The following is a 15,689-nucleotide window of genomic DNA, read 5'->3' as shown; positions in this document are numbered from 1 at the left end:
TTATTGTTTGGTTCTGAATCTTGAATCTTCTTCATTCTTCAAACAATAGCATATCTCCGATCTGCATAGAAGCAGCTTCGTTAAAACAACCAGCCTAAGTGAGAAAAAATTCGAGGAAGCAGACAAGACAAAGACCTAGATTACCTTTACATCGATCAGTTTGAACACAGCCGGCGACCCTTTTTGTATCAGTCCTTCCTGGCTGGAACACGAACACAAAGACCTGTTTCGTTTCACCTAAAAGAAACAAATAAACCCATTCCTTAACTAATAAGATCCTATATACGAAGCGCAAACTCTTAATTTCAAAAGCGAAACATTCACACGAATAATCAAATCGATTGTTGGATATGGGCTGCGCCCAATATGCCACTCGGCCCAACAAGACTTGTTAATTGTGATTTCGGCCCGACAAAATTGATAGAAAGTCCATTAACACTCCGCAGAGGACAATTTCGGGATTTCGCGCAGAAACCCTAGAGTGCCCTAACTCTACACTCAGCTATAAATAGTTCAAGACATTTATTGGAAAGATCATCCTGACCCGCGAACAATACCTACAAAGCAATACTTTGCATCAAAAACTGTTATTGTCTTTCGTATAATTCATTCCTATTTTCAGTTCGTCAAACGAACTAGCAAGCTTTATCCCGACTTGTTTTAAGTGACGATCTCACGTTTTCCCCGATTAATAAAAGAATTTGCTTCTCTTTCACACAAAATCTTTATTTGTTTAAGTTGTGCAATCCCCGATACAAATATCGATCATTAGGGTTTTGAAGAACACGGAAAGTTACCTCCGCTGACTTAGTTCACATGTATCTCTCGTCGCCATTAGAATCGACCGTGATCTCGCCGCCAGTAGAATCGAACACTCTCCATCTCTCGTCGCTTTCTCTCTCGTCGTCGCCACTAGAATCTCTCACACTCTCTATCTCTCTCGCTCTCTCAAGAGTCTGTGTTCTAATTTTATTTTCTTTAGGACTAAACAAAGACCTTCTAATATGGAGAACCCAAATACATTCTTTTTTAAGGAGAAACCAAATACATCCTTTTTTAAGGACTAAACACAGACTCTCGCTCTCTCAAGAGTCTGTGTTGTTCCACCAACCTCCGCCGCCACGAGAGCCCAATTCCAGTGAAAGTGATCATCGCCGGAAAACCAATCCTAACAACTGAAACTTTTTTTTGCTCATCGGTGATGAGTTATACGGGTAAAAGGAACGTTCAACGAGCAACAATAAAAAGGAAATCACTCAGAATTGAAACGGGTAAAATATGCATAGTGGTGCTACTTGATGCTTCTTCTACTCCAATATCTTTAGAACCTTCACCGGACTTGATTAGTGATGGGCAAGTAGGAATATTTTGTACTGCGAACTAGAACTAAAAGCTATGTTATATATATAAAACTTCAAACCCTTGAGAAAACATCAAGTATACAACAAACACATACAAAAAAGTGAAAAAGTAAGAAGGGACCAATAACAGAACATAGACCAAACTATATACTTCTGTGCTAAAAACTAGAACCATAGCTCTGCAAGTCCCAATTATTCGATATAGTCGATGACACCGGAATAAGGATAAACTGGTGCGAGTACGTGATCACATATTAGTTGGATACTACACTTTGATGAAGCTCCTCTAGGAACTAGTCTCTCAAGTTGGCCTTTCAAATCTTCATCAATTCGTGTATTGTAGCAGACAATCATTTGTTCAAGACTCGGCATTGTCTCCAGGAAATGCTTGACTTGCTCCATCTGCTTCTGCTTCTCCGTGTCATCGCAGTAAAAAGAAATTTCGCCAAACTTAAGTATCTTTAAAACCTTCACCGGACTTGATGATAGGCAACTACGAATGTCCTCCGACGACGATTTGCATAGGCACCCGTCACCATCCTCACACTTGACTGTTTTCTTGTGATGGAGTCCCTATATAACAGAGGAAATAACTTCAAAGCCTATAATTTTGTTTGAATATTTTATGCTCTAGGCCAAGGATATGAGTTGGTACTTCAAAAACGAGGGTTTCTAGACTTGGACACTTCTTGAGTAGAGCCGGCAATGATTCCCATCCTACTTGCCGGTGAGTCTTGACAGTTAAATGAATCAGTTTTTTGAATACCGGTATTGGTTTACAACAGAAAGTAAGAGCCTGAAACAAAAAAAAAACAGATCAACTTCATTTGCTGCAAGCCCATGTAGCACTTACTGAAACAAGGGAAGGTACTAAGATACAAACCTCAAGAGTGCTGGCATATAAGTAAAGGATCTGAACATTACTTATCCTCGTAAGAGGATCAGTTGCGTTACCGACCAAATCTCCGTAGCTCGCAAGTGTATGCTGATCACGTGTCATTCGAAGACCGATACTAGCTTCAACAAGTGAATCGAATTTCACAATATCATACTTTTGCGCAACATGATCAGAGTATTCAAAGTAGACAAGATTCGGTGTATCAAATGTAACACTATCTGGATTCTGGTCATAGCCTTGACAACGTAGCGTTAGTCTCTTGAGGGTTTTGGAAGACACAGACCGGTGCCAATAACCATCCCAACATAGATTGATCATAACTAACTCCTCAAGGACAGGACAGGCAGAGATAAGCTTGACGAGGTAATTATCACCGTCTCCAAAGGTAATGGTATCAAGATAGAGAGCCTTAAGCTTTGGAAGGAAAACATGTTCCATATGCATACCACCAATCATAGTACCATTTCCAGTTTCAATTCTCAGTCTAACTAGTGACTTGCTCGTAAAGACACGTGCAGGCATCATCAAATCCTTCCAGTCAACAGTAACGCGTAAATCAAGATCCGATATCCCACGTAGCATCACATTTGATATCCAACGAGAGACAAAAACTGGATAGATACCATGTCCACACTTAAGAGAGAAACTTCTGATAGTAGAATCCCCCTGTGAAGCCAGAACTCTCGTTACGAATCTCATAAAAGTTATATGAACCTCATTGGTCTCTAGTTGGTTGACCAGTTCAGGACGCGAGCATTCGGAATCATCGAAATCAAGATTTGGTTTGGCAGCAAAGAGATAACGCCATTTCTTAGAGAGAAGAGATGTTAACGCAGCTTCTTTTGTGGAAAGAAACGACACTATATGGCAAAGAAGAGCTTCTGGTAGATCGCTGATTATATCTTTGCGCCTGCTCCATGTTTCCATCTTTTTAGAATTCATAGTGGCATAATGAGATCTCAAACCTTAAAAAAAAAAAGACATGATCTTGACTCAAAAGAACACAAAAACAATTGTAAAGCCATTTGTACGATCTTCGTCCTCGAAAAGAAGACATATTGTCATTAATTTTGGACTCTAAAAGAAACCACAAAATCAGAGAACTCACTTGGTAATTAGGATCAGTGACCATCTGACTTAAAAGAGCATAAATGGGAGATTGATTGAGAGAGGGAATGATCAGGATGTTCTTATTTTTATTTTTCTAAAATCGTGGCCGAGATATTTGGTGAATTCCGATTTTCGTATAATTGAATTGAGATTTGTGAGGGTCACGTCGGTTAGAGAGTTAAGGCGAACACTCTTTGGGTGTCAACTCAAAAGTGTTCTTCTCATGTCCGCGTGTAAAGGCAAAGAGTCTTTTGGGGCTTCCACGTGTTCTCATCATGACTACGTGTCAAGCGTGTCAATGATGTTCTTATTTTGTCTGTACTTTCTCTTGTCTTTTTGTTCTTCTTATCATCTGATGTGTAGTGTTGTTCGGTTTTGTCTGTACTTTCTCTTGTGATCTTTTCTTTTTCTTCAAACATTTTTTTTGTAGCTTTCCTTTGTTTAATTAATCTTTTTGTCTGGTCTTGTATGGTTCTGTTTTTTTTGTTAAAGAGTCTCTGGTGTTTGTTTGGAACTTCTTCATAAATTCAGCCGTTGAAACGTAAGGTGCAATTTACTCTCGGACATAAACCTGAAAAAGAGATGACAAGAGTTGAGAGAGACTAACAGAAAGTTATACAAGCAACCGTGAAGCACAACGACTTTTCTATTCTCCTCCGCGAGTGCACTTAGTGACTGAAGGGCATACATGACCGTGGAGCAGAGTTGTTGGTTTTGGATTGAGATTACCTTCGTTGATGTCTACAATTCTAGGATCATTGGTTGCGGGATAAATAAACTTGAAACAGAACGAAATAAAGAAAACGCAACGGATTTGGAGATTACTTACAGAGCAGAAGATGATTTTTTCCATCACATAATGCAGATGAAAGCTGGAGCCGCCAAAACCTGCATCAATGACAGAAGGCATTGGTTTCGTTTAGTATTCAATTTTTGAAGTACAATTATACCTCAGTGAAACTAGATGCATTGCCTTGTTGTTCATTGCTGTTACACATGTCGAGCTTTAAGACTTGTGTGTTTCAGTTATGCAGTGAGATTACGAGTGAATCATGCTGATTTTGTAACAATTTGGCTCACCTATCTTGATTCTGCATCATCTAGCTTTTGCCTTGTCAGGGCTTTATTTTCCTGAATCAGTTTCGTAGAGCTAGCTATGTTTTTAACACTTGTTTCCCTGCAGTGAGGCAATGAACGCGCCAAAAAAAAACTATTACAAGAGGAATTTGAAACCAGATTTGGGTATTAGAACGGTTGTGAATTAAGGATGTGAGCTACCTTGTGATGGCTTTGATTTTGCTGAGTCAGATTGGTAGTGCTAGCTACGTTTTCAACAGTCGTTTCCCTGCAGTGAAAAGAATCAACACATAAGAAAAACTATAACAAGAGGCACGTGAGTGTCAACTACCTTTATACATTTTTCTGATTACTTCCATCACCTTTATACATTTTTCTGGTTACTTCCATTGGCTTGAGACAATTCTGGTGCCTTGTTGTTCAATAAACACAAAAACAAAACAAAAAGATTACTGGTTGAGGGAGATAGATAAACTTGAAACAAAACAAAAATAAATAAATAAAGAAAAGCAGAGAGGATGTTGAGATGACTTACAGAGCAATAAGAAGATGATTATTTTCCATCGACTGGGACCATAATTCAGCATCATCCTAACATTAATGGGAAGAAAGTGAACCTCCATATAAGTCTACACAAGAAGCAACAACAAAACCAAAAATATCAGTCTCACTTAAGGATGTGGAACTGAACCGAACTCAATGAGTGATTTTCTTTAGTAATGGAACAACTTGCCTCACTTGTTCGAAAACAGTAACGGAGCCTTTGCGTCTTGTCCCCAGTGATGAGTTTTTTTTTATAAACTAACAATTACATTGACTACAAGATGAATCTAAAAAAATATAAGTGAAGAGATGAATCTAATCCTAACAAACATCCAAGAAGTTATTTATTACCTCAATTGTTTATTACCTGTGGAAGGGAATTTTTGTTAAAAAGGGTTTTGCTTAGAATTCTGGTGCCTTGTCGCCAAATTCCCCAGTAGTACCTTGTTATTCAACAAAAAAAAAAAACAAAAGGATCATTGGTTGAGGGAGATAGATAAACTTGAAACAGAAGAAAATAAGGAAAATCAGAGGATTTTGAGATGACTTACATTGAAGAGGATTCTACCATCATTTGGGTCCACGAGTTCAGCATCATCCCTAATAATATATCCATCATCTAGAGAAGCACAAGCAGGAAAAAGAAAACCAAAAAGCAGGAAAAAAAAAGAAATCTCAGTCTCACATATATATGGATGGGGAACTGAAACGAATGTTTGAGTGATTGTGAGTAATGAGTCTGACTTGCCTGACTTGACGATTGAGCTTCTTCTCTATACTAAAAGAAGTAAGTAGTTCCTTACAAGTCACAACACCAGGATCACTTGTCATGTAAGAATTGGGACTTGAATCAAATCAAACACATGAGCAACCATAATATTGGCAAATCAAATCAAACACGTGAGCAACCATAATATTGGTTGAAGGATCATTGGTTGAAGGAGATAAGATAAACTTGAATCAAATCAAACACATGAGCAACCATAATATTGGCAAATCTGTGAATTGATTATTTTAAAAACAAATCATTTCACCTTCACCAATACAAAGAGCATAGATAGTGTTTGACACTCTTTCTCTATTCTATTCTTGTCTTCGTGATGCTTCCCAAAAGTTTAATCTCGTTGTGCCATTAGAGAACCTCAACTGCTGGCTCCAAGTTAAGTCCAAGCTGTGGAAACAAAGATACTCAGCTATATACATCTCTCGTCGTATCTTCCTTCACGTAGCTCTCGTTGTATATATCTTCCTTCTAGTAGTCCTTTATATAAACCTCTTTTCCTAATACTGTATAGGTTTTATAGAAGCCAAATATAACAACAACAACAACAACAACAACAGCAACGAAAAAATCAAGACTACGGGTTGACGTTAGTGATTGTTGAATACCTAATAAATGGATAAAAAATCACATCTTAATAAATTATTTGCGTTGAGAAAGAACATGAAGTGTATACAACACATAAAGAAAAGTGAAAATGCATATACTGAGAAGCTGAACATATTACATAACAGAGACGCTAAATAATTTTGGACTACGAACTAGAACAAAAGCTATGTTAATTAAACAACTTGAAAACCCGAAAACACGAAGTATACAACACACGAAAAAAAAGAGAGGGAAAAACGCATGTCAAGAAGCTGAAAGAGTTATGAGGGACCATTAACGGAACATAGATGCTTTTGTGCTAAAAGCTAGAACAAAGAGTAAAGATAAGTTGGTGAGATGTCGTTATCCATTATTAATTAATTGGATTCTGCACTTGGATGAAGCTCCTCTAGGAACTAACCTTGGCTTTTCAAATCTTCATCAATTAGAGAATGGTGGAACAGTATCATTTGTTCAAGATTCGGCATTGTCTCCAGGAAATACTTGACCTGCACCTTCCTCGTTTCATTTTCTTCACTGTAACAAGGAAGATAGCCAAAATCGAGTACCTTCAAAACCTTCACCGGACTTGATGATAGGCAACTACGAATGTCCACCTCTGAAGATTTGCATAGGCACCCGTCAGCGTCCTCACATTTAATTGTGCTTTTGTGATAGAGTCCCTAAATTATAGTCATGAAAAAATACTTTTATAATCTTAGTTTTGTTTGAAAAATTCTGTTAGCAGATGCAGTAAAAAGGATATGTGTTTGGTACTTCAAAGACGAGGGTTTCTAGTTTCGGACAGTTCTTGAGTAGAGCCGGCAATGATTCCCATCCCAAGTCTTCGTGAGTCGTAACAGTTAGCTGAATCAGGTTTTTAAAAACCGGTATTGGTTCACAACAGAAAGTAAGTACCAGATGAAACAAAAACCAAATCAATACAAACCTAAAACAAAGGGTATTCAGATTACTAGGTTGGTTGGTTGTTTGTCTTCCTTAAATTTCTAGGTAACCGAAAGATATGATTAAAAAAAAGAAAACCTGAAAAATGGGATTAAGACACAAACCTCTAGAGTGTCGGAACTCAAGTGAAGGATCTGAACATTGCTTATCCCCATAAATAGATTTGTTGCATTAACGACCAAATCTTCATAGCTTGCATGTGCAATCTGACGACTTGTCATTACAAGACCGATTCTAGCTTCAACAAGTGAGTCGAAATTCATTGTTTCATACTTTTCCGCAACATATTCATCGTATTCAAAGTAGACAAGATTCGGCGTATCAAATGATATACGATAAGGACCTGCATCCCCTGCTACGCCTGCTACACTGTGTACCGTTAGCCTCTTGAGAGTTTTGGAAGACACAGAGCGGTTCCAGTAACCACGCCAATGTAGATCAATCATAACTAACTCCTCAAGGACATGACAGCCAGAGATAAGCTTGACGAGGAAACTGTCAACATCTCCAACAGACTTGAGATGGAGAGTCTTAAGCTTGGGAAGAAAAACATGTGCCGAATCAATGACGAAAGCACATACAATTTCTATTCTCAGCCTAACAAGTGACTTGCTCGCAAAGACACTTGAAGGCATGGAATGTTTCGAAACCACAGTAACGTGTAAATCAAGATCCGATACCCCACGTTCTATCACATTTGATATCCAACTAGACACGCGAACTGGAGGATAATGACCATTACACTTGAGAGAGAACCTATCTATTGTAGAGTTCCCCTGCAAACCCAATACTCTATCCACGAAATCCATAAATTCCCTTTGAACCTCATTCCTCTCTCGGTAAACCATTATCGGATGGAAAGGTACGGAATCCTCGAAATCAAGATTTGGTCTGTAAGCAAAGAGATAGCGCCACTTTTGGGAGAGAAGTGAGGTCAAAGCAGCTTCCTTTATGTTAAGAAACGACAATATGTGGCAAATCAGAGCTTCTGGTAGATCACTGATTGTATCTATATCCATCTTTGTTGAATTCAATAGTGACAAACCTGATTAAAAATATATATATATATATATATATATATAATACGATAGATAGATCTCGAGTAAGTACGTAAAAGGGTTTCTTTCACACATGCTTGACGAACAAATAAAGTTACGAATGGAACAGAGACAACCCGCATAAAAGCAAAATTTGCTAGATAAACAATAAAATTAATTCGAAACTAATTAAGGAATCACAAAATCATCATTAGAAGAAATCGTGAACCTCACTTGGCAACGATATCAAAATCAACAACTCTGAAGATTGATAGCGAGAGGTGAGGCGGAAGAGTAGATTAGGGTTTTTTTTTTGCAATCCTTGGTCAGTTTGTTTTACAACACAAATTCTTAACTGTGACGTGGCGGTGACGAAATCGGAGGTTTTGGGGTTTCCACGTCTGTTTATCGGTGTCCACGTGCTCCGCGTGTTCTTTTTGTGTGTGTGTGCGATGCGTTCTTTAATTTTGGATTAAAAGAAGAATGCTCTGTTTCAGAAAATTAATAAGACATATTTTCTTTACGTATTGTATGACAAATTAGCTACTCAAGCTAAGAACCGAAACTGGAGCTAAGAACCGAGTATTCCCAATCAAAATGACAAATAAACCGACACGTACACAAGTCACAATAACTAAAGAACAAAAGGCAGAAAGAAGAGGATCTTGTTTTAGTTGAGGAGGCGATCAGAGATTACATGGATCTCGCAGTTTGGTGAAGCTTCTCTTGCAAAGTTGTTAAGTTGGCTTGACACTTTCATCAGATCATCATCTATGGATGTATCGTAGTGTACTGTCAGTTTTTCAAGACGTGGCATTGTCTCTAGGAAGTGCTTGATCAGCTCTATCTGATTCTCTATACCAGTTTCACCAAATCTCAGTACCTTTAAAGCCTTCACTGGACTTGAAGATAAGCAAGTAGGAACCTCCCCTGAAAATTTGCATAGGCACCCGTCAACATCCCCGCATTTGATTGTATATTTGTGGAGGAGTCCCTGAAACACAGAGTAAACAACATAAAAAAAAAATCTAGTTTGTTTGAAAAGTGAGTTATAGCAGATGCAGTTAAAAGGATATGTGTTTGGTACGTCGAATACAAGAGTTTCTAGAATTGGGCAGTTCTTGAGTAGAGTTGGCAGTGATTCCCATCCGATTCCAGATTCCCATCCTACTCTATGGGTCTCCACAGTTAAATGAATCAAGTTGTTGAATACCGGCACTGGTTTACAGCAGAAAGTAAGAACCTGAAACAGCAGCCATATATATATAGAGAGAGATATCATCATTCTTCATCTATATCCAATCATTAACCCAAAATAAACATTTAATTTATCGATGCTAAGCTAACATACCTCGAGAGTGCTGGCAGATAAGTAAAGGATCTGAACATTGCAGATTCCCTTAAGAAAATCTGATGCATTGCCGACCAAATTTCCATAGTTTGCATGTGCATACTGATGAGATGTCATTGCAAGATCGATAGTAGCTTCAACAAGGGAACCAAAGTCCACTTTTGGATACTTGCGTGCAATATGATCAGAGTAGTCAAAATAAACAAGATTTGGTGTATCAAACGAAACAGTATCTGGATTATGGTCATATTCTTCACCACAATGATGTAGCGTTAGTCTCTTGAGTGAATTGGAAGACAGAGAGCGGTTCCACAAATCGGAGTAAACTCTAATGAGAAGTAATTCCTCGAGGACATGGCAACCAGATGTAAGCTTGTGAAAACAATCTCCAGTGTCTCCTATCATAACTTTATTAAGGTAGAGAGTCTTAAGCTTCGGAAGAGAAACATGTTCAAAATCAATACCATAAACATTTCCAGATTCTATCCTCAGCCTAACCAGTGACTTGCTCTCGAAGATCTTTGAAGGCAGACGACCCTCATCCAGAGTAACGCGTAAATCAAGATCCGTAACACCACGTCGCAGCACGTTTAATATCCATTCTATGACAAATTCGGAACGAACAACGCCACGTCCACACATAAGAGAGAACTTGTTGACAGTAGAATCCCCTTGCAACTCCAAAACTCTATTCACGAAATCTATAAAACTCCGATCAATGTCGTTGTAGTCAACCAGTACTTCAGGATGTTTTAGATATACAGTGCCATTGAAATCAAGATTTGGTCTGAAAGCAAAGAGATAGCGCCACTTTTTGGAGAGAACTGAAGTCAAAGCAGAGTCTTCAATGGGAAGGAATGACAAAATGTGGCAAAGCAGAGCTTCTGGTAGACCACTTATTATATCTCTACTGGGACCAAAGTCCGTCTCTTTCGATTTCATAGTGACAGATCTATGTATCTATCTATCTCAACAAAGAGTTACAACACCTACAAAAATATAAAAAAATCATCGAAATCAAGAAGCTTCATTCCAAATACGCCTTCCTCAAATCTCAAATTGCAAAACCAGTTTCAAAGTCTCTTGTCTTTCAGAAAATCAAAATTGCTAGAAAAAAAAAGTTCAAACTCGACACTAGAGAAAGTACAGGAAACTTTACTTGGTTCCAAATACGCTCTTTCATATATGATAAATCTCACATTGCAAAACCAGTTTCAAACACACACACACAGAAACAAATTGCCAGAAGAAACAATTAAAATTCGACAGAATTAAAAGAGTAAAAAGAAGAAATGAGGAACCTTTTACTTGGGTTTTAGCGCAGAGTCCATCAAAATTACACAAACGTTGCTACTGACACATATGTTATTACTTGGTAGTAGGTCACAGAAGAAATTAGGGTTTTCTGAAATAGTTTTTGTGGCGGGACGGGAACACTCTCTCATTCTAGATGAGTGAGGGCTCCTAAAAACGCTGTCGTTCAAGTGGTATTCTTGTTTTTGTGATAAAACCCCCACTTCCTAATTTTTAGTTTCTTACCTAATATTTTAATATTGATACTCTACTTTTGTAATTTTAACAAAAAATATAAAAGAAAATTTTCCTTAACAATTATGAAGAAAACGTATTTAAGAGTTTAGAATATACAGTACGTGTTATTTTTAGGAAGTTTACTTACAAAATTTTATGAATCTTACTAATTTTCAATTTATATGAACAATGAATTTTGGGATGCTCAATTGGTCTCGTTTTTTTCTTTCCATGATCTCATTCCTATCCATTCAGGGGCAGGGTAGTGTAGTGTGTAGGAGTATGTGGGTCAATTGACCAAGTGAATTTTTAAAATTAGGAGAATTTATATTAAAAAAAAAAATCAATTTGATCATCTGAGACATAAACTAAGAGCCCATCGAAGCACACTGAGTTACACATCATATATCATGCCTAGAAACTAGATAGAATCAGACTGAATATAACTAGGAGAATCCAGTTAATAAAAGATCACAGGGAGATAAAAGTGACCAAGAATGTGCACAAAAACCGATTCATGTTCCAACAGACTTAAGCAACTAGGGAGGACCAACGTTTGTTTTTCAAACAAAACTGAGCTGGACCCTGCAGTTGGATGAAGCTCTCGGAAACATATGAAGATCCGTGTGGATTCTTAACTTGTCACTATCGCTTATTCTTCTCCAAGTACGAACTTTCAGCAGCTCCAGACGTGGCAACTTTCCTAAGAAATGTTTTGCTTGCTGCAACTCACCAGTCGTCCCGCCATACCATAAAGTTATCTCCAAGACCTCTACTGAACATGTCAATAGACAAGAATATCCCGACAAACACTCGCACACATAGTCAGGTTCTTCATCAACATTGTCAGCTTCTTCTTCAGCATCGTCAGGTTCAAGACAGTGCACTCCACCCTGCAGCAATAGGTTGAGAATATACACAAGGATGTTTTGGAAATAATGGTTTGTCCAAAATACATTATTATCATACCTCGATACCAAGGGTCTTCAAATTCGGAGCCTTGTTTAGCAAAAAGGGAAGAAACCTCCAACAGAAACCCATATCATCATTTATCATAGTTAGATGATGTAGCTTCTCTAATACTGGAATTGCTTCACGGAAGAAGTAAAGCGTCTGAAAATCAAATCAAATCAACTAATTAAGATGCACGCTCTTGATTCACATATTTGCAACATGTTATGGAACTTCAGATGTTTGGAACAAAGCCTAAGGAAACACGTTTGCAACATGTTATGGAACTTAAGATGCACGCTCTTGGATTCACATATTCATGTTCTATTGTTGTCTCAAACTGTAATTACACCTCAAACTACAAAATAACACACTTACCTCAAAAGTATAAGGAGATGATAATTCCAGGATCTGAACATTTCTTATCCCTTGAATCAGGTTTGTTGCATCGCTAGACAAGACATCACCATCATTTGCAAACCGACCATGCCATCGGCGATTTACCACCACAAGAAGATTGAGCTTAGCTTCCACAAGGGACTCGAAACTAACAGTTGTATACCCATCCGGGACAAAATCACCGTACTCTAAGTAGGCAAGACTTGGGGTATCAAAAGTAATGTACTGTGGATTAGGCCCTTCAAAATCTACAAGCTCACGACCAATTGTAAGTCTTTGAAGACTTTGACTAGACACGATCCCTGACCATTCCCAAGTTTCCCAGCACATACCATCAATGGTTAGCTCCTTAAGCACAGGGCAAGCCGAAAGAAACGCCTTGAACGCACAATCAACAGGATTACAGAACCTAACGCAGTCATCTAAAACGAGAGTCTCAAGGCTTGGTAACAAAGCATTCTCAGGGACAAGACTGATCTCAATTTCCCTCCCAAGTTTCAGGTTCTTGAGTGTCTTGCAAGTGAAGATCTCCAAAGGCAACGTATACCCATTATCACCATATATGCCCATCTTAATATCCATGACACCACGATGATTCAACACATCACGTAGCCAGGGGTTGATACGATCTGGATCAATACCCCTTTTAGATTTCAAAGAGAATCTCCTTATGCGCGTAGTAGTTTTCAGCCGAGCAGCCATTTCTCTACTCACAAGATCCGTGAACCTCCCCTGAAACTGAGCTGTGTCATCGAACTCAAGATCTGGTATGATGGTATAGAGATTCCTAAACCTCCTTGAGGTAATCAAAGACGCAGCATCCTTTGCAGCAAGAAAACTCACGATTAGCATGATAAGTTCATCTGGTAGACCGCTGATCCGATCCATCTTCTTCGAATTAAAAACCCTAGCGAACCACAAACTCAACGAAGATGATGAGATCACGACTTTGGAATTTAATCCTGAAGACGGAGAGTGAAGAAAATAAGAAACTGCTTCATTTTTTTCTTGAACATTCTTGATTAAACAAAGGTTAGGTTGGTGTCTACAAAACGCTACGTTTTGGCCCTTATGATAAAAAAACGCACCGCTTGGACTAGTCGAAGCCATGGGCTTTTAATTTTGTTTTAAGCCTTAATGGGCTTTCAATTTTGTTTTAAGCCGTAATGGGCTTTTCCTTCATGATATGCTAAAATGTATAAATTGGCTTACATCTCTCATATACCATCAAGAGGGGGGGGGGGGGGGTTGACAAAAATCTTGTTACGGATTGGACACGCATAGCTCTGACACGTGGAGCAACAGATCTTACTTTCCCGAATACCTTCACTGCCTTCTAGAGTCTTCGACAAGAGCCGCAACTTGCTTAAGCTGAAACTTGGATGTGGACTTGGTCTCTCATTTCTAAGAGGTTTTATCTTTACCAATCTTAGAACTCTGCATCTTGATTCTATTTACTTCGGTCCTGATAGTGGGAGTTTTGCCCGGCTTCTATCTGAATGCCCTATGCTTGAGTAGTTGATCGTAAATTGTATAAATTGGCCCCGTTGGAGCTCTGCGTCAGTGTGTTCCCCAACCCTTAAGAGACTTAACTATTGATGGTGAACAGTATCTACATCACATACTCAGGATGTCTCGTCAAGCGCATCTAAATGACTGTCAGAATCTATTGTTAGGGTATTAAGGATTGCATTTGAGACGGTGACATCAACCAGGTACAGTTCATAAACCGCAGGCGAAGCATGAAGAAGAGTCTTAAACTTATTATCAACATGATTACCAAACAGTTACACAGCTCATGATCAACAAACAGAGCAAGTGGAAGCGGAAATACGTGGATAAGCTAACATGAAACTTGACAGAGAAAAAGCCCAGTTCACAACGCAAGTATCGCACCTAACAATAGCAGCAGACATAGGCCACTCCCAACACGAAGAGATGTCCAGAACAAGTTCTGATACACGACGTTTCAACACATTGGTTATCCAACCAATGACAGGAGCTGGTCCAACGTCATCAATACACTTGAGTGAGAATCGGTTCAAAGGAACATTCTTATACAAAGCAAACGTACCATCCACGCGCTTTGTAAAACGTTTAAGGATCTTATCCCTCTCCTGTCTTCTCACTCCAGAGTGCATATGCTTTGAGTCGTCGAAATCAAGATTCATCTTTTTTCGAATACAAACCACACCACTTACAGCCTGAACAGAGAAAATGAGCTTGAGTAAGAAATACAACAAAAAGGATAACAAAACAGATCCAGCACTACCAATATCAAAACTGGTTGCAAATTCTAGCCTTTCACACAATCTTTAAGTTTCAGTTCAGATTCTTGAAAAAAAGAAAAACACACAAAGCTAGGTGGCCAAGACAAAGCCATCCAAGTTTGGTTTGCAGCTAGATTCTACTAAATGATTTTATATCGAACTGTTTAAAGTTTTTTTCAAACATAAGCTTTGTAAAAGTTTATTTTTCTTTTGAATATAATTTAACATTAAATTCAAAAAAAAAAGAAAAAAAGAAAAAAAAGAAAAACACCAAAGCAAATGTTCTTGTCTAACATTTTTAAACGAGACACTACGTGAGAAGAGGAGAAGCTTACTTGAAATTGAAGCAGAGATCACCAGAACCACACAACTGTTGAGTTTTTATGTGCTTTCGAACAAAAGGGATTCAGAGGTATATATAGCCAGAGTGAAGTGAAGTGAAAGTTGAAAATTAGGGTTTTTGGCAACTGCAGCCAGTGGGATGGGTGTGTTCCAATGCTGTATATTTTTTCTCGAGTGTTGTCAAGTCTTCAGATTTTGGAGGTCTTTGTGGTAAAAGGATTGAGTACATATTTCTTCTCCTCGAGAGTCTAATCAAGTTACTATACCAGAGCGCATCGTATCGTCTGTCTACTCTCATTCAATCTTTTTTTTTTGAATTTTAACCTTTTAATAATTTGAGACGAGATAACTGATAGCAACGTCATATTTCACTCAATGGCAACGATTCTCTCAAGACGAACCACTTCGCTTCTAGTTCAATAGGCCTACTCATCTCCTTTCACGTTTTCATCTTAGCTTGGTCAACTCAGATTGCCAAACTTGGG

At 38.3% G+C, this 15,689-nt stretch overlaps 4 protein-coding genes and 1 long non-coding RNA gene across 5 annotated transcripts; all 5 read right to left on the bottom strand.

The window, feature by feature from the left end:
* Positions 1 to 1,381: 1,381 nt before the first annotated feature.
* LOC104699991 (putative F-box/FBD/LRR-repeat protein At3g59240) lies at positions 1,382 to 3,572 on the bottom strand. The gene is made up of 4 exons (XM_010415422.3): positions 3,368 to 3,572; positions 2,245 to 3,224; positions 2,017 to 2,157; positions 1,382 to 1,934 (listed from the first exon to the last, which is right to left on the bottom strand). The coding sequence occupies exons 2-4, from the start codon at positions 3,199 to 3,201 to the stop codon at positions 1,554 to 1,556; spliced, it is 1,479 nt and encodes a 492-aa protein (XP_010413724.2). The 5' UTR covers positions 3,202 to 3,224; positions 3,368 to 3,572; the 3' UTR covers positions 1,382 to 1,553.
* Positions 3,573 to 3,840: 268 nt separating this feature from the next.
* LOC109125562 (uncharacterized) lies at positions 3,841 to 4,851 on the bottom strand. The gene is made up of 3 exons (XR_002032667.2): positions 4,778 to 4,851; positions 4,648 to 4,714; positions 3,841 to 3,940 (listed from the first exon to the last, which is right to left on the bottom strand). It is a non-coding gene; the product is annotated as an uncharacterized LOC109125562 (long non-coding RNA).
* Positions 4,852 to 6,241: 1,390 nt separating this feature from the next.
* LOC104704214 (putative F-box/FBD/LRR-repeat protein At3g59240) lies at positions 6,242 to 8,355 on the bottom strand. Its single transcript, XM_087458252.1, has 4 exons — positions 7,429 to 8,355; positions 7,136 to 7,225; positions 6,780 to 7,041; positions 6,242 to 6,378 (listed from the first exon to the last, which is right to left on the bottom strand). Exons 1-4 carry the CDS (start codon positions 8,341 to 8,343, stop codon positions 6,242 to 6,244), a joined length of 1,404 nt encoding a protein of 467 aa, XP_087314378.1. The 5' UTR covers positions 8,344 to 8,355.
* A 497-nt stretch (positions 8,356 to 8,852) lies between these two features.
* LOC104699990 (F-box/LRR-repeat protein At3g59250-like) lies at positions 8,853 to 11,234 on the bottom strand. The gene is made up of 4 exons (XM_010415421.3): positions 11,014 to 11,234; positions 9,713 to 10,701; positions 9,449 to 9,604; positions 8,853 to 9,355 (listed from the first exon to the last, which is right to left on the bottom strand). The coding sequence occupies exons 2-4, from the start codon at positions 10,652 to 10,654 to the stop codon at positions 9,032 to 9,034; spliced, it is 1,422 nt and encodes a 473-aa protein (XP_010413723.1). The 5' UTR covers positions 10,655 to 10,701; positions 11,014 to 11,234; the 3' UTR covers positions 8,853 to 9,031.
* Positions 11,235 to 11,548: 314 nt separating this feature from the next.
* Positions 11,549 to 13,635, bottom strand: LOC104699988 (putative F-box/LRR-repeat protein At3g58920). The gene is made up of 3 exons (XM_010415420.3): positions 12,572 to 13,635; positions 12,212 to 12,355; positions 11,549 to 12,135 (listed from the first exon to the last, which is right to left on the bottom strand). Exons 1-3 carry the CDS (start codon positions 13,478 to 13,480, stop codon positions 11,806 to 11,808), a joined length of 1,383 nt encoding a protein of 460 aa, XP_010413722.1. The 5' UTR covers positions 13,481 to 13,635; the 3' UTR covers positions 11,549 to 11,805.
* Between the last annotated feature and the right edge of the window lie 2,054 nt (positions 13,636 to 15,689).

This window comes from Camelina sativa, chromosome 7 (genome assembly GCF_030686135.1).
Source record: "Camelina sativa cultivar CO46 ecotype springtype chromosome 7, ASM3068613v1".
In the NCBI taxonomy this organism is placed as follows: Eukaryota; Viridiplantae; Streptophyta; class Magnoliopsida; order Brassicales; family Brassicaceae; genus Camelina; species Camelina sativa.
This window is presented reverse-complemented; position numbering and strand designations above follow the sequence as displayed.

What these genes read in the sequence shown, in the direction of transcription:
- LOC104699988 (XM_010415420.3), bottom strand. Translation starts at nt 13,480, where the DNA reads ATGGATCGGATCAGCGGTCTACCAGATGAACTTATCATGCTAATCGTG. An exon ending in CATCTCCTTATACTTTTGAG is followed by an intron (nt 12,356 to 12,571) that starts GTAAGTGTGTTA and finishes TTTGATTTTCAG; the next exon opens with ACGCTTTACTTCTTCCGTGA. An exon ending in TGAAGACCCTTGGTATCGAG is followed by an intron (nt 12,136 to 12,211) that starts GTATGATAATAA and finishes CTATTGCTGCAG; the next exon opens with GGTGGAGTGCACTGTCTTGA.
- LOC104699990 (XM_010415421.3), bottom strand. Translation starts at nt 10,654, where the DNA reads ATGAAATCGAAAGAGACGGACTTTGGTCCCAGTAGAGATATAATAAGT. An exon ending in TATCTGCCAGCACTCTCGAG is followed by an intron (nt 9,605 to 9,712) that starts GTATGTTAGCTT and finishes CTGCTGTTTCAG; the next exon opens with GTTCTTACTTTCTGCTGTAA. An exon ending in TAGAAACTCTTGTATTCGAC is followed by an intron (nt 9,356 to 9,448) that starts GTACCAAACACA and finishes TCTGTGTTTCAG; the next exon opens with GGACTCCTCCACAAATATAC.
- LOC104704214 (XM_087458252.1), bottom strand. Translation starts at nt 8,343, where the DNA reads ATGGATATAGATACAATCAGTGATCTACCAGAAGCTCTGATTTGCCAC. An exon ending in TGAGTTCCGACACTCTAGAG is followed by an intron (nt 7,226 to 7,428) that starts GTTTGTGTCTTA and finishes AACCTGATTCAG; the next exon opens with CTAACTGTTACGACTCACGA. An exon ending in TAGAAACCCTCGTCTTTGAA is followed by an intron (nt 7,042 to 7,135) that starts GTACCAAACACA and finishes ACTATAATTTAG; the next exon opens with GGACTCTATCACAAAAGCAC.
- LOC104699991 (XM_010415422.3), bottom strand. Translation starts at nt 3,201, where the DNA reads ATGAATTCTAAAAAGATGGAAACATGGAGCAGGCGCAAAGATATAATC. An exon ending in TATATGCCAGCACTCTTGAG is followed by an intron (nt 2,158 to 2,244) that starts GTTTGTATCTTA and finishes TTTTTGTTTCAG; the next exon opens with GCTCTTACTTTCTGTTGTAA. An exon ending in TAGAAACCCTCGTTTTTGAA is followed by an intron (nt 1,935 to 2,016) that starts GTACCAACTCAT and finishes TCTGTTATATAG; the next exon opens with GGACTCCATCACAAGAAAAC.